This window comes from Narcine bancroftii, chromosome 13 (genome assembly GCF_036971445.1).
Source record: "Narcine bancroftii isolate sNarBan1 chromosome 13, sNarBan1.hap1, whole genome shotgun sequence".
Classification (NCBI taxonomy): domain Eukaryota; kingdom Metazoa; phylum Chordata; class Chondrichthyes; order Torpediniformes; family Narcinidae; genus Narcine; species Narcine bancroftii.
In genome coordinates this window covers 16,850,387-16,863,273 of record NC_091481.1, presented here as the reverse complement: position 1 = coordinate 16,863,273, position 12,887 = coordinate 16,850,387, and the positions used below count along the sequence as shown (strand labels likewise).

The 12,887-nt window shown below is 41.8% G+C and overlaps 1 protein-coding gene across 1 annotated transcript in view; it reads left to right on the top strand.

The window, feature by feature from the left end:
• The window catches only part of saysd1 (SAYSVFN motif domain containing 1), an 84,578-nt gene extending 72,025 nt beyond the window's left edge, over positions 1–12,553 (top strand). The window contains exon 5 of the mRNA XM_069909237.1: positions 12,197–12,553. Within this exon, the coding sequence (XP_069765338.1) occupies positions 12,197–12,441 (245 nt within the window). The 3' untranslated portion in view covers positions 12,442–12,553. The remainder of the gene's footprint in view (positions 1–12,196) is intronic.
• Positions 12,554–12,887: the final 334 nt, after the last annotated feature.

Here is a 12,887-nt window from a genome sequence, read left to right as displayed (position 1 = left end):
ACCAGTCCAAATTTACTTCCTTATTCAAATATGTTTTTTGCATGGTTTTTTTCAGCTGTTGAAACAAGAATGTGTCTCTAACCTAATTCATTTTAAAACATTTCATACCCCAGTGCTATCAAATAGAATATTCAAACAATTTATGGCAGAGCTGCATTAAGTTTCAGGCAGTATAATCTTAGCAGAAAAACAGAAATTAATTTAAAATAGGGCAGCACAGTTTTAGCGTAGCAGATAGTGCAAACCTAGTACGATGTCAGCAATTAGAACTGGGCTTCAAATCTCGTGCTGTCTGTAGGAGTTTGTACGTTCTCCCTGTGTCTGCGTGGGCTTTCCTCAGGGGCTCTGGTTTCCCTCCACCGTTCAATATGTACCAGGGGTGTAGCTAAATTGGGTATCATTGGGTGGCACGGACTCGTGGGCCGAAAGGGCCTGTTACCATGTTATACATCTAAATTTAAATTTAAAATGATCAGGTCAATCAGGTGCTTCCAATGCAATGTCAATTTGACATTAATGTAAGGGCAGCACAGTTAGTGCAATGCTATTGAAATGCCAGCAACCCAAGCTCGATTCGCCACTGTCTGTGAATGGTATAAATTCCAGTGTTTCTCTATCCCTTACTAAGAGCACCTATGACGTCATTCTGTTAGCAAGCCCCACGTCAACCAGCTGACTTTGGTGGATGGAAACGGTGAGTAGTATGGTCAATAAAACCCTTCTGCAATTAAAAGGGGCCTATGTCACCCACCTAACGAAATAAGGAAAACACCTCCCTGTCCCATTTCAAAATATCATCTTAACAAGAAAGTTAAGTAAGTACGAGTGAAAAAAGAGATAGAAATCTTCCATCTTGAGCGAATACAAACCCTGCTTCATCGTGAAACAAAAATAAAACAGTTTACCAAAGTTGCTACAACCTAATGAATTCTCACATCAAGTTTGTTTTATATCAAACACATCTAAGCAGAGCCATGGCCACATGTGAGGTCAGACTGATGCATTTTTAAATTGAAGGAATCTGAAGATATACATATCTTTGATTCTAAATTTCTCTGTTATTTTCTTCAGATGTGGGTCAGAGCACAAAAACAAAGTGCTTAGGAATCTGCGGCACTGAGTCACAGGAAGTAACTTTGGTCGCTGTGCTCTGTTCTGTCTTTGTGTCTGAACACGTTGGGAATAATAGTTCTAACCTGTTTGTGACTTGGGGGGAAAAAGAAGCATCTCATTGGAGGAAATGTAAATGATCTGGCATAGTCTTCTACACTGCTCCTCGAACCAGAGAGGGATCTAACTTGACAGTTTTCACAGGGTGAAGAATAAGCCAAGCCAGGAATTTGAAAGCTGTGGTGGAATACAATTCTGTTGCCCTCTCATGACGTTCTGCTTGATTCCTGATTCTGCACTGTGTAGACTAGATGGTCTGTTTTTGTTATATTGTGGTTCCTTATATCAATTAAACTGGACAGCAATTTTTTTTATCCAAAGGTTTGATTCCTAAAAATGAATTGGGGATTATGATCGACATCTCAAACCTGGGCAGGAAGAGCTCGCATCCCCCAGCCTGTTAGGCAGGGAGAGGCCGCTGCCCCCGACCCATCCCCTGTCCCTCTGGGCAGGGTGAGGTTGCTGACCACTGCCCCCATTCCCCATCCCCTGTTGAAGGGAGAGGAGTAATTTCAGTAAAGGAGCTTTCCCCCTCACCAGGCAGGAGCTAGTTGGCACTATTTATGGCCCCTTTAAAATATTTGTTACAGGCCCCACAGTACCTTAATCAGGCACTTGTTGTGGGTGACCTGGGTCTTGGAAGTGAAAGCTGGAGAAACATTAAATTATTTTTTTTTAAAATTTAGCCTGTTTAATCGCATAATGATGCTGACACATTGCGTTAGTTCCACTGACCTAAAAATGTTTTGTTGCTGATTGTTGTTTGTACTCAGCATCTGATGCCTCTCATATCAGCGTCCAGCATTGATGGATTTCAGTTGCCCTGATACTGCTTTTCCATGGTCGTAATGTCCTGGTGAAACCTTTCACTGTGTTTGTCACTGACTGCACCAAGATCAGCAGGGAAGACGTCCAAGTGTGAATGAAGGAAATGAATTTTTTTATTTTTTTTTTATTTTTTATTTTTCACACCATAAATCACAATAGCCATGATATACACTTTTTCTTTTTCACACCTTTACAGTGAAGGAAATGAATTTTCAAGGACATGTGTCACTTCATGGTTTGGAATGTTTGAAGAAGACTTAAAATATATCTAAAAGAACTGCATGTGATAGGAAAATTTCCAGGTGATTTTCATAATCAGCAGGCCAAAATCCATAAAAAAACACATAAAAGTGTTTAGGAAGCAAAATCTTCATTGTCCAGTGTTATGCAAGCCCGTTTTTATCGCCCATTCCTGACTGCACTTTATGATGTGATCCACCTTCCTGAACCCACAGAGCTATGGGAAAAAGCTCCAGGTTTGGGCCAACTGACAATTCTCCATCCCATTCCCTTGCCGACATGTCTTCCCATGGTCTCAGGTACTGTCAGACTGAGACCAGCTGTAAATTGGAGGAACAGCACCTCATCTTCCGACAGGGCACCCTCCAATCATATGGCATTAATATCGTCTTCTCTGCCTTTCGTTAAACCCTACCCCACTCCATTCTTCCCCATCGTCTCTCCATTCCCTGCCTCCTTTCGCACAGACATGATCAATTCTACCTACTCCCTTATCACATCCAATTAACACCTCTTGTTGGTCGGGATTCCTCCCCCATTGTTTGAATTCTGAGACTTTCTGAGATATCCTGCTTCTGCCCTTTCTAATTTTTCCTTGAACAAGGGCTCAGGCCTGAAGCATCGGCAATAGATCTTTGTCTCCCATAGATACTGAAAAGTCTGGCAGAGTTCCTCCAGCATTTCGGCGTGTCTCTGACAACCAAAGAGAGAGCACCAGCACATTTCCAAGTCAGGACACAATGCAATTCGAAGGGGAATCTATAGGTGGTGGTGTTTCTGTGTTCCAGCTACTGTGACCCAGCTACTGTGACCTTCAGGGTGATGGAGGTCACGGGTTTGGGAGTTGCTGCCAGAGTAACCTGGGTGAACAGTTACAGTACATTTGGCAGATGGCATACATTATCTTAAAGAAAGCAGCCTCTATACTCAAGGACCCCCAGCCATGCCCTCTTCACTCTGTTACCCTCAGCGCCTAATAGCCTGAATATGCCTGGGATTGTCTGATTTTGGAAGCTAACCAGCCCGGTACCGGACTGGTCAGTACTTGGAGGGGAGACCGCCTTGGAACACCAGGTGCTTTAGGTCTCCGTGTGGGGCAATGGACAAAGTGGTGAATCTCTGTCTGCTTTACGGTGGACGAAAGTCAAAGAATTTTTCGTATGTTACGTTCTAAATGTTTTGCCAATAATGGAATCTTCATCTTTACCATCAGGAAAAAGGTACAGGAGAATGAAGATGAGCCCTCAGCTGCACAAGGACATTTGATTCCCCTCTTCCATCAGATCTCTGAATGAAGAGTGAATCACAGACACAAACTCACTTTGCATTTTTCTTTTTCTTGCACTATTTTTATCTATTTTGAAATGTGGCTTATAGAAATGTTTGCACAGTGATGCTGCCGCAAAATAAAAATTTTGTGAGGCCCATGACAGTAAGTTCTGATTCTGATAGCAGCTACTTGGTATCAGATGTGGAGGGAGTGAATGTTTAGGTGCAGGATGGGTTGTCAATAAAGCAGCCTGCTTTAACCTGGGAGGTTTCAGGCTACTTGAAAGTTGAAGGCCCTCCTGGTAGAATGTATTCTGCCGTACTCCTGGCTTGTGCCTTGTAGATGGTGGAACATTATGGGCCCAGCCCAGGAGATGAGTCCCTGGCCTCAGGATATTCAGCCTCTAGTCACTTTATATGGGTGGTCATTCCCTGGCAAGATTTTACCAGCCCATACATGAACATTGCCTAGAACAACCTGGACAAGGGTTGTTTCATTTGCAAATGGAGCTGAACGTAGTGCAGTTATCAACAACCATTCTTCTGAATTGAGCTAGAAGGTATTTAATGAATCAGATGAAGATGGCTGTGCCCAGAACACAGCCTCAATAAACTCCTGCAGTGGCATTCCAAACTATCTTCTTTGATGTGTCTCCATCTCTTGGATTGTTTCCCCCTTGATGCCCCTTGCCTGCAGTTTGACCAGAGTTCCTTGATGTCAAACGCAGCCTCACCTCTGAAATTCAGTTGGCTTGTTCTCAGAAAGAGGTGGTACATAAGTGACGAGCCACATTTCTTCCATCTGTGCTGATCTAGTCTGTCAAACCTCAATTGATCAGATATTCTTTCCTTTGATTCTACCCTATTCTGAGTATAAAGATAATCATAAACTTCAAGTGCTGCCTCTGGAAATATGTTATTAACATCCATAGTTCTCAACAAGAGATGAAAATTAATCTAATTGTTGGGAAATGTTTAATATGAAATGAGACAAATGGGGTCCAGCTTCTGATAAATGGGAAATTGTGGTGTTCCCACTATGTGTATAGATGTATGTACGTGCTGTATGAGCTGGTCCATCTCCTGAACCTGTGGCTCCTCCCTCCCAGATATCCCCATAAAGGCTGTTTCGCCCAAACCCCTCCCTCAGTACCTGCCTTGGAACCGGGCCAGCACATTAAGCATGACTCTCTGTCTGATTGTGGTTGATTGGTAGTACTGAAATGTAATGGGCAATTTTTTTAACATCCCCCATTCTATTTCATTGGTCGGGACAGTTGTGTCCCCTGCCAAAAGGCCGCGTTTTCGTTTCCTTCGTGTCACTGATCATGAGAAGTTCCGCTAGCCTGAAGGAGCTGCCATTAGTTCGAGAGGAAATGCCAGACGTGAACTAACATCTGGAGTTTCAGCCTGTAGACCAAGACAAAAACAAGGGTTACACGAGTACATCACTGAAACTTCTGAAGGAACAGAGGGCAGGTCAAGGCTTTACTTTAGTGAAATACTGTTCCCAACCCTATGGCATTTCTGGGAGGTGGAAATAACACAGGAATGCAAAAGTGAACCTGCAGGGGAGATGAGTTCTGCATTTTTAGATGAATGGTTGGCCATTGCCTCAGCTCAGGGGAGCAGCAGGTGGGGTAGAGTAGGCTACTGATGCCAGATGGGGCACTAGGGTGAAAGTTCCATATATGCTCATGTAATCGTCAATACTGTGCAATAGTTAATCCCCCTTTTTTGGCCCCAAAATAATTTCTGCACAACCTCCCCCATTTTTGGCGCCAACCACCTGCCCCATCTGAGCCCCTGATATCCCGACAGCGGGTGCCTGCCCCAGCTGCCCGCCTTTTGGAGCTCACAGTGCCCCAACAGTGGACCCTCACCCTGATCACCTGCCCACCAGAGCTCCTGATGCCCGCCTCAGTGCTCCTGACCACCCCCCCCCCCACAATCACCGGCTTACCACCGTCCCGTCTACCCGCCCATCCGAGTTCCTGACTCCCCAACTCCATGTTAACCTCCCAGTCCTGGCCATCTGAGCTCCCGACGCCTTGAATGACGCAGGTATCGACCGGTTTCAAAGTTTGACGGAAGTTCTGTCTTCATCAAATGTTCGAAAAGTTGACATTTATTACAATAATCATATCCAAAGGAGAACAGGATGGACTAACATTGACAGGCCTCGATGAGAATGTTCCCATTTGTCATCATGTTTGCTGCCTTCTGATGAACACATCCAGAAATGTGAATGTGGGTGCAACGTACATCAGCTGCTAGAAGCCAAGTGGCAGAGGCATTGCTCCCTGGAATGCCCTTAGAGAAAAAAATAACAAAATTTGGCAGGTTAAAAAAAAGCTCAAATATTATGATTATTATCTATGAATTTTTGAATAAAATAAAAGGGAGTGTTCTTGGCTGGGGAAGGAGCTCAGTTTATACTAGGAAGGGATGTACCATTTGAAATGACTCATCACAGGTCAAAAGTCAACTGTCAAGGGAAAGTAATAATGTTACCCTTAGAAAAATTACACAGAGCCTCCCAAAATGCCACCCCATTTTCAGCCTGTGTTTAGTAAGTTTTCTGAGGAGCATTTTGAGGCAGAATCCTTAACATTGTTTTGCCTACTGTAGGGAAAATTATGCTAATTTCAGCATTTTCAGGTCTTGCCCTGCAGAACAACTGTCAAGTCCCATTCTACCTCAGGCCTGTGTTTTAATATTGGCCGGTTGTGCTGCTGTCTGAATGCCTGGTATTTCTGCTTGCAACCTTGAAAAAGCATTGATTCGCCACAGCTTACAAGCAACTAAGGACTACACTTGCCTGTTTCTTTCAGCCCACCATGAAGTCGACTTTCTTTTATTATTCTCTAGACACCACATTGCATTCTTCAACTCCCCAAACACCACCCAGCTAAACTCCTCTGACCTTCTCATTGGCTCACCGCCACACGGGTGATCCTGACACTCTCACTCTTCTCCTCCTGCATCTGAGATTTATACTGACGCTTAACACAGCTGCAATTCGCGCTATTGCTCCTGCACGTCGCATCGCTTACATCATCAACAGACATTAATTACTCCTGCATACTGACATTAGCAGCGGTGGCCGACACCGCTCCCAATGAAGGTAAGTACGTGACCACAACAGCAACGCCCACCCCCCCCCCCCACAATCAGAATCTGAGGCATCCAAGGAGGCGGCTGGAACTGTTCCGCTACGTAACAGCCTGGAGGGCTGATAATTCGGCCCCACCTCGTGCAATAGTGCAAGACCGGGAATGCACGTTCCAACTGGCAAGAGTGCGACTGGTCCTCTGACGCGGCTCCAACACAGGACATGGACTGTCGATATATGCCAGTTTCAACCTGTCAATGGAAACCATGTCCATTCCTCTCGATCACAAAAGTCTTTGGGTGGCATTGTGAGGCATCGTAAGACCTGAAAAGGACCACCAAGAACAGGCTGAAGTGGTGTGCAAACAGCAGCATGCCAGAGGAATACACGAGTACAGCGTTGTAAATCATTCGGCACATACGCAGCAGGAATCGGCGATAAAAATTCATTGGGCCTAAAAAAGTCACAACTAGCTAAATGTAATGGGTATAGGAAATACTCAAATCTCTCACACTTTCGATTCATCGAGCGAAGTACCATGTTGTGTAACTCTATGTCCCAAAATTGTAAGATCAGCAGCGCGAAAAACACATTTACTGGGATTAATCACAATGTCAAACTCATGAAAGCCTCTGATACAATAAGATAAGGTGGTGCTTGTACTTCGTCTTCACATCGCTGAAAGCACGCACAGCATCATCTCCCAAAGTCTTTTCGACACAGACTTATCAGCTCCCAATGAAGGCAAGTATGCGATTGTGACAGCCCAAGCACCCCACCCCCCCCTCCACAGTGAGTGGTTAAATGGAGAAGATAGCAATGACCGTCAAGATCAATCAACCATGGTTAGATCTTAGGGAGGGGTTTTTCCTCTCATAAACTTTTAAGCACCCACTTGCGAGTTTTTACAGTTGAACAACCCACAATGATATAAATGTTTCCAAAACTCGAAGCTCTTAAGTACAGCAGATAAATAAGTAGAGTAACACAGCATGAGTGTATTTTCTATTTCATTTCTACAGAAACCAGAAAGAACAGAAGCTAACTTCTGATTTCAGTAGAAAATTTTCCCAGCATGTTTAAACACGCCTTGGTTTCTCTTTTTTTTAATGATTCCCTTGCGTGTGTGCATTTAAGTGTAATGCTTGTATACAGTAGGATCTGCATTAGGTACAATAATTGTCCGCATACAGGAGGAGGGAAAGGAAGAATATTTTTTTTTAAATTTCTCTATTGACTCCAACTTCTCAACAAAACAAAAGCAAATGCTCTTCTATGTGTGTAATCTGTGGGAATTTGCATTAACCTGTTCCACCCACAACAAGCATTGAAAGTTTTGGAAGTGATTGAGATCATCTGAAGGTGAAACCAAAACTTTACAAACAACTATCCAAAAGTTTAAGGTTTAAGACATCAGGATCTCAAACTATTTGCATCAATGAAATGATAAGGTCATTGAACACTAGGGCTAGCTCTTTAAACCAGCCACTGTTTTGTCCTTTCCTCATATCTAGGCAGACTTTTCCTCAATCATTTATCCATTTAGGTTTCAAAACATATTGACAGTTTGGCTTGCAGCCCCATCCAGGTCGCCTTCCAGATCACAGCTGGATCAAAAATAAAATCTCATCATGCTCCAATTCTTCTGCAAATCACCATAAAACCTCTTCAGACTTTTGATCATTCTCTGCCACTGGAAACTGTTTCCCTTTCTAACCTTGAAATCTTTGTATGACGCTGAACTGCTAATAAATCTCTCCATAAAACTTTCCTGTCCCAATGGGAAGAGTCAGATTTCTCCACCCCCTTCAAACGGCTGAATACCACACTCTCACCATATACTTCCTTCAAAAATCTTCTTGACTCACCCAGCTATCTTCAAGCTTGACAGAGCCAATTTTTTTTTTGGTTTTTCCCCCATACCTCCCCTCTTCCCCATACAGTACTTAAAAATTATACAATTCTAAGCCCTGCTTTAGTTTTGTCGAGGTCCTCCTTTATTGTGACCATTGTGTTCACCACCAAAAATGCAAAGTACATATTTAATATTTCACTCATGTCTGCACAAAGCATATTTTAGTCCCTGATAGGACCCATCCATTAATTATCTTGGTACACATTAAAACACTTTTTTCTAAATATTTCATTTAAAAATTTTCCATTCATGTAATAATCAAGATTTAATATCATAATACATGTTCCAAAAAGGAAGCAAATTAAAAATTACATACATCCAAATCCCCTCCTGCTATTTTTTTCCTTTGAGTTTTCCTGTAATTTCACAGTCAGAGAATTCTTGCAGTGAAACACCAAAGTTTGCAGTCACTGTGATTGTAGAAATGCTGGAAGAACTCAGCCGGTCTCACAGCGTATGGAGGAGATAATGATATATTTACCCACATTTCAGGCCTGAGCCTCCACGATCTCCTCCCTCGTTTTTATTCTGATCATCTGAGCCATGTTTCAACAATGGACACCTTCTCATTTTATTCTATCCAACATCTCACAATTGTCTGCCTTACCTATGGCATTGACATAACTCATTATTTCTTTTGTGAAGACATAAAATATTCATTAAAACTGTATCCACACCCTCTATTTCCACATACAGATATCTGTTTGGTTCCTTATAAGCCCTACTGATTACTAGTTATCCTCTTGCTCTTTATGAACCAAAACAAATTTAAGAACATTGGTCAAAATCAGTCTCTTTTTAAAATTTAGGCACACAGCACAGTAACAGGCCCTTCCGGCCAAATAGCCCAGCCTACCTACAACCCCTATACGTTTGAAGGGTGAGAGGAAACCGGAACACCGGAGGAAACCTATGAGACATGGGGTGGGAATGTACAAACTCCTTACAGACAGTGCTGGATTCGAATCTGGGTTGTTGGCCATGCAATGCTATTGCATGAGCCACCAGCTAACCACGCCGCCCACATTACGTCCTTGCTATGGGCATATCACCCATCACCAGAATAAATCTGAGTCTGTAGCTTGTGATTTCCTGATCTATGCTCAGATGCAATTTGGAAGACATCCCCTATTACGTTTGCTTAATATGTAACAACTAGTAATAAAATTAATAGAATTGATATGAGATATAGAGGCCTCTGTGAATAAATCATTTCAGTTGTGTTAAATTATACCCTGGATTTTGTTGTGCTTAAAATATTGCTCAATATTGCAATATTGCTTAATGAGCTAAATTGTGTTTTTTAGATGCATTTCTTTCAATACTTCAGAGATTATTCACTAAATATTTCATAGAACCCCTGACATCCATTCTAATAAATGGGGCCAAAGAAATCAAACCATGACTAAATTTCAAAACATTTGTCCACTATTTATTGGAAAAATAATCATAAAGGAGAACATGCACTTGTTGAGTTGACCTCCTTAAAGATATATTTTAGAATTTAACTGAAGTATGACCAATTCTTGCAGAAACTGAATGTCATATCCAATATAAATTGATCTTGGCTCCCTTACCATTTAAACAATAAAATCAAACATGAGCCAGAAAAGAAACATGTACATGAAACAAGGTGTGCAATGTGTTACGGGAAGAAGACACAAAACAGAAATGAGCGATATATAAACACAGAAATGAACTAAATTTCTCAGTGTCTGAGAAGCTCCTCATATAACTCTCTCCCTCCCCTCTCCAAATAAATTGCCATGAATAACTCATTGCGTAACAGAGGCAACCTCTGAATATTTAAAACTGGGGCAATGTGTATCATTTTGGATGAAGTCTTGTGATGAATAGCTCCGTACGGACTTTGCATATTGTCCTGTCAAGTGTTGCCAGGTATTTGGCATGAAATTACTTTCTGTCGGTGAAATACTCAAGACCACGTTACAACAAACTAGAACATTATTTATCTAGCTATTCGCACTTCTTTAAAGAACATGTAACTTTAACAATGCCAAATAATGTTTTCAGGATTTCCCAAAGTTTTGTCCTAACGCCTGCATAGGGGTGCCGGGCAATTTCTGCTGATGGCGAATCTTTAAGATTTTGGATTTATTGTCAAGATAATACATGATATCAACCCTGAGATTCTTGCAGGTGAGGCAGAATTACCACGTACTGGTAGTGCAAAAATAATCTGTATACAACCGGTAAACAAATAAAGAAATGTAAACAGAATGTGCAATACAGAGAGGAAAGTCTGCCTTATGGTAGACTAAAGTAAATTTTGTGTAATATATTTTCTGTTTTATCATGTGACAATAAAAGAATCTTGAATCTAGAAGCACAAAGTGCAGCTTTGATGGGAGTTCATGCATCCGAGTTCCAATCATTTCAATTCATCTCAAGTTTCTCTCAATAGGACAAATCTAATTTAGTATTTATCCAGTAGTGAAGCTTTAAGGCTAAAAATAAATCAACGTAATAATTCAGCACATAAGAAATCTCAGCCAAAATACATTTCAGCCAGCAGAGCTCTGAAGGCTAATTTGTCAGGGCTTGGATTATAGTAACTTGGTGGATTAACAGCCAGAGATCTGGGCCATTGATCAGAGAAATGAGCTTCAATCCCAGCATGACGAACAGTGGAATTAACTTAAGTCATGAACCAAAGAATCTGTAACAAAAACACTGCCAAAAAATCAAATCTTAATAATGGTAAGCCTAAGACTACTGTTTGTTTCTGGATTAAAGGAAATTAGCCACACTGACTATTGGAGTCCAGAGCCACTTCTGTGATTGACTCCTAATTGTCTCCTCTGTGTCAGGGCAAATGAGAATTGAGAACAATGCCTGTAACGCCCACATCCCGTGAACAAATTAATACTAACACACACGAGCTGGTACTCACAAATGGTGGCCATGTGTAACATGGTCCCCAGACTACTAGGCACCCTGAGGGAGTTGGAACGTTCACTGAACAGAATGTATGGTCACAAGAATGAGGCCCATCTGAGACACCTTTACCTTTTCATGAACAATGGTGATGTCATTGAGCAGAGTTGGCAGAGAACTGAAGTGACGAGGTGTCATGTATAAAGTTTATATTTGGGGGATAAGGTTAAATATATTTTGGGTTTCTTCAAATAGCAGTTAGCGCAACACTGTTACAGCGCCAGCATCTCATGTTCAAATTCAGCCCTGTCTGCAAAGAGTTTGTACGTTCTCTCCATGTCGGCAAGGGTTTCTGTCGGGTGCTTTGGTTTCCACCCACCGTTCAAAATATACTGGGGTTGTAGGTCAATTGGGCGCCACGGGCTTGTGGGCTTAAAGGACCTGCTACTGTGCTGTATGTCTAAAACAAAATGAATCAACAACTTCTCATTGAGATACTTTGAGCCATGTGTTTCACATTAAGCAATGTTTTATCTGAATAATCATCCCATGTGACATCCTTTCTCATTTAATGTTAAAAATGTATTCCTATTTTCATTCAGTGACTGTGATAATGTAGTTTTAGGCGATTCAGGCCTGTGATAGGGCCAGGAGTAGATTAAAAAGAGAAAAACAAAGGGCTGGAAACATTTGAGCAGTTGATGTGAAGAGATTAACTTTTCAAGGAGACTACTTGATTTTTTTTTTCTCTCTCGTCACAGAATATCCCCTTCAACTGATGGGGATTCCTGTCTTAGGATCACTCATAATGGGGGAACAAGCCAGAAAGTGCAAGTTCAAGGACAGAGATCACACTAACCTCCTGTCCCACTTGAATCAGGATCTGTGGATCCCACAGATTCTTCAGACACCTCAAAGCACACAGAACCCGAGAAAAAGCACATCAACCTCAGCCCAAAGGGAGTGTCCAAGAAGGAACACAGCAAAGCACATACGAAATATATAAAAGCAGCGATAGCAAGCAGCAAATGTGATTGATGGGAACTTTTTATTTACATCTCACAGCCCTTATTAAGGATGAAGGCCGTGAAGCAGAATTATGCCCAAATGGCCGAAACAATTTCTTGGTTCAATGTCTTGTCTGATTCGAAAAGAAAGCATTGACAAGATAAATAAAGCCTGAGTTTTAGATTAAAAAGAGAGACGTTGCAGATCCGGTAACAATGCATTGCCAACAAAATGATGCACACATTCAAAGCAAGATTTGTTTATTATGCGCACAAATAATACACTTCCACTATGGCTTTCATGTCCGTCGGGCCATTTCTGTTCAGGCTGAATCTACCTTTCTGACCAATTTCAATGCTTGTTACCTGTAATTCATTTTCATAAATCCATGAAAAACATATCAGAGAACCACATTTACCATCACCTCAGAATCAGTCAGAAATT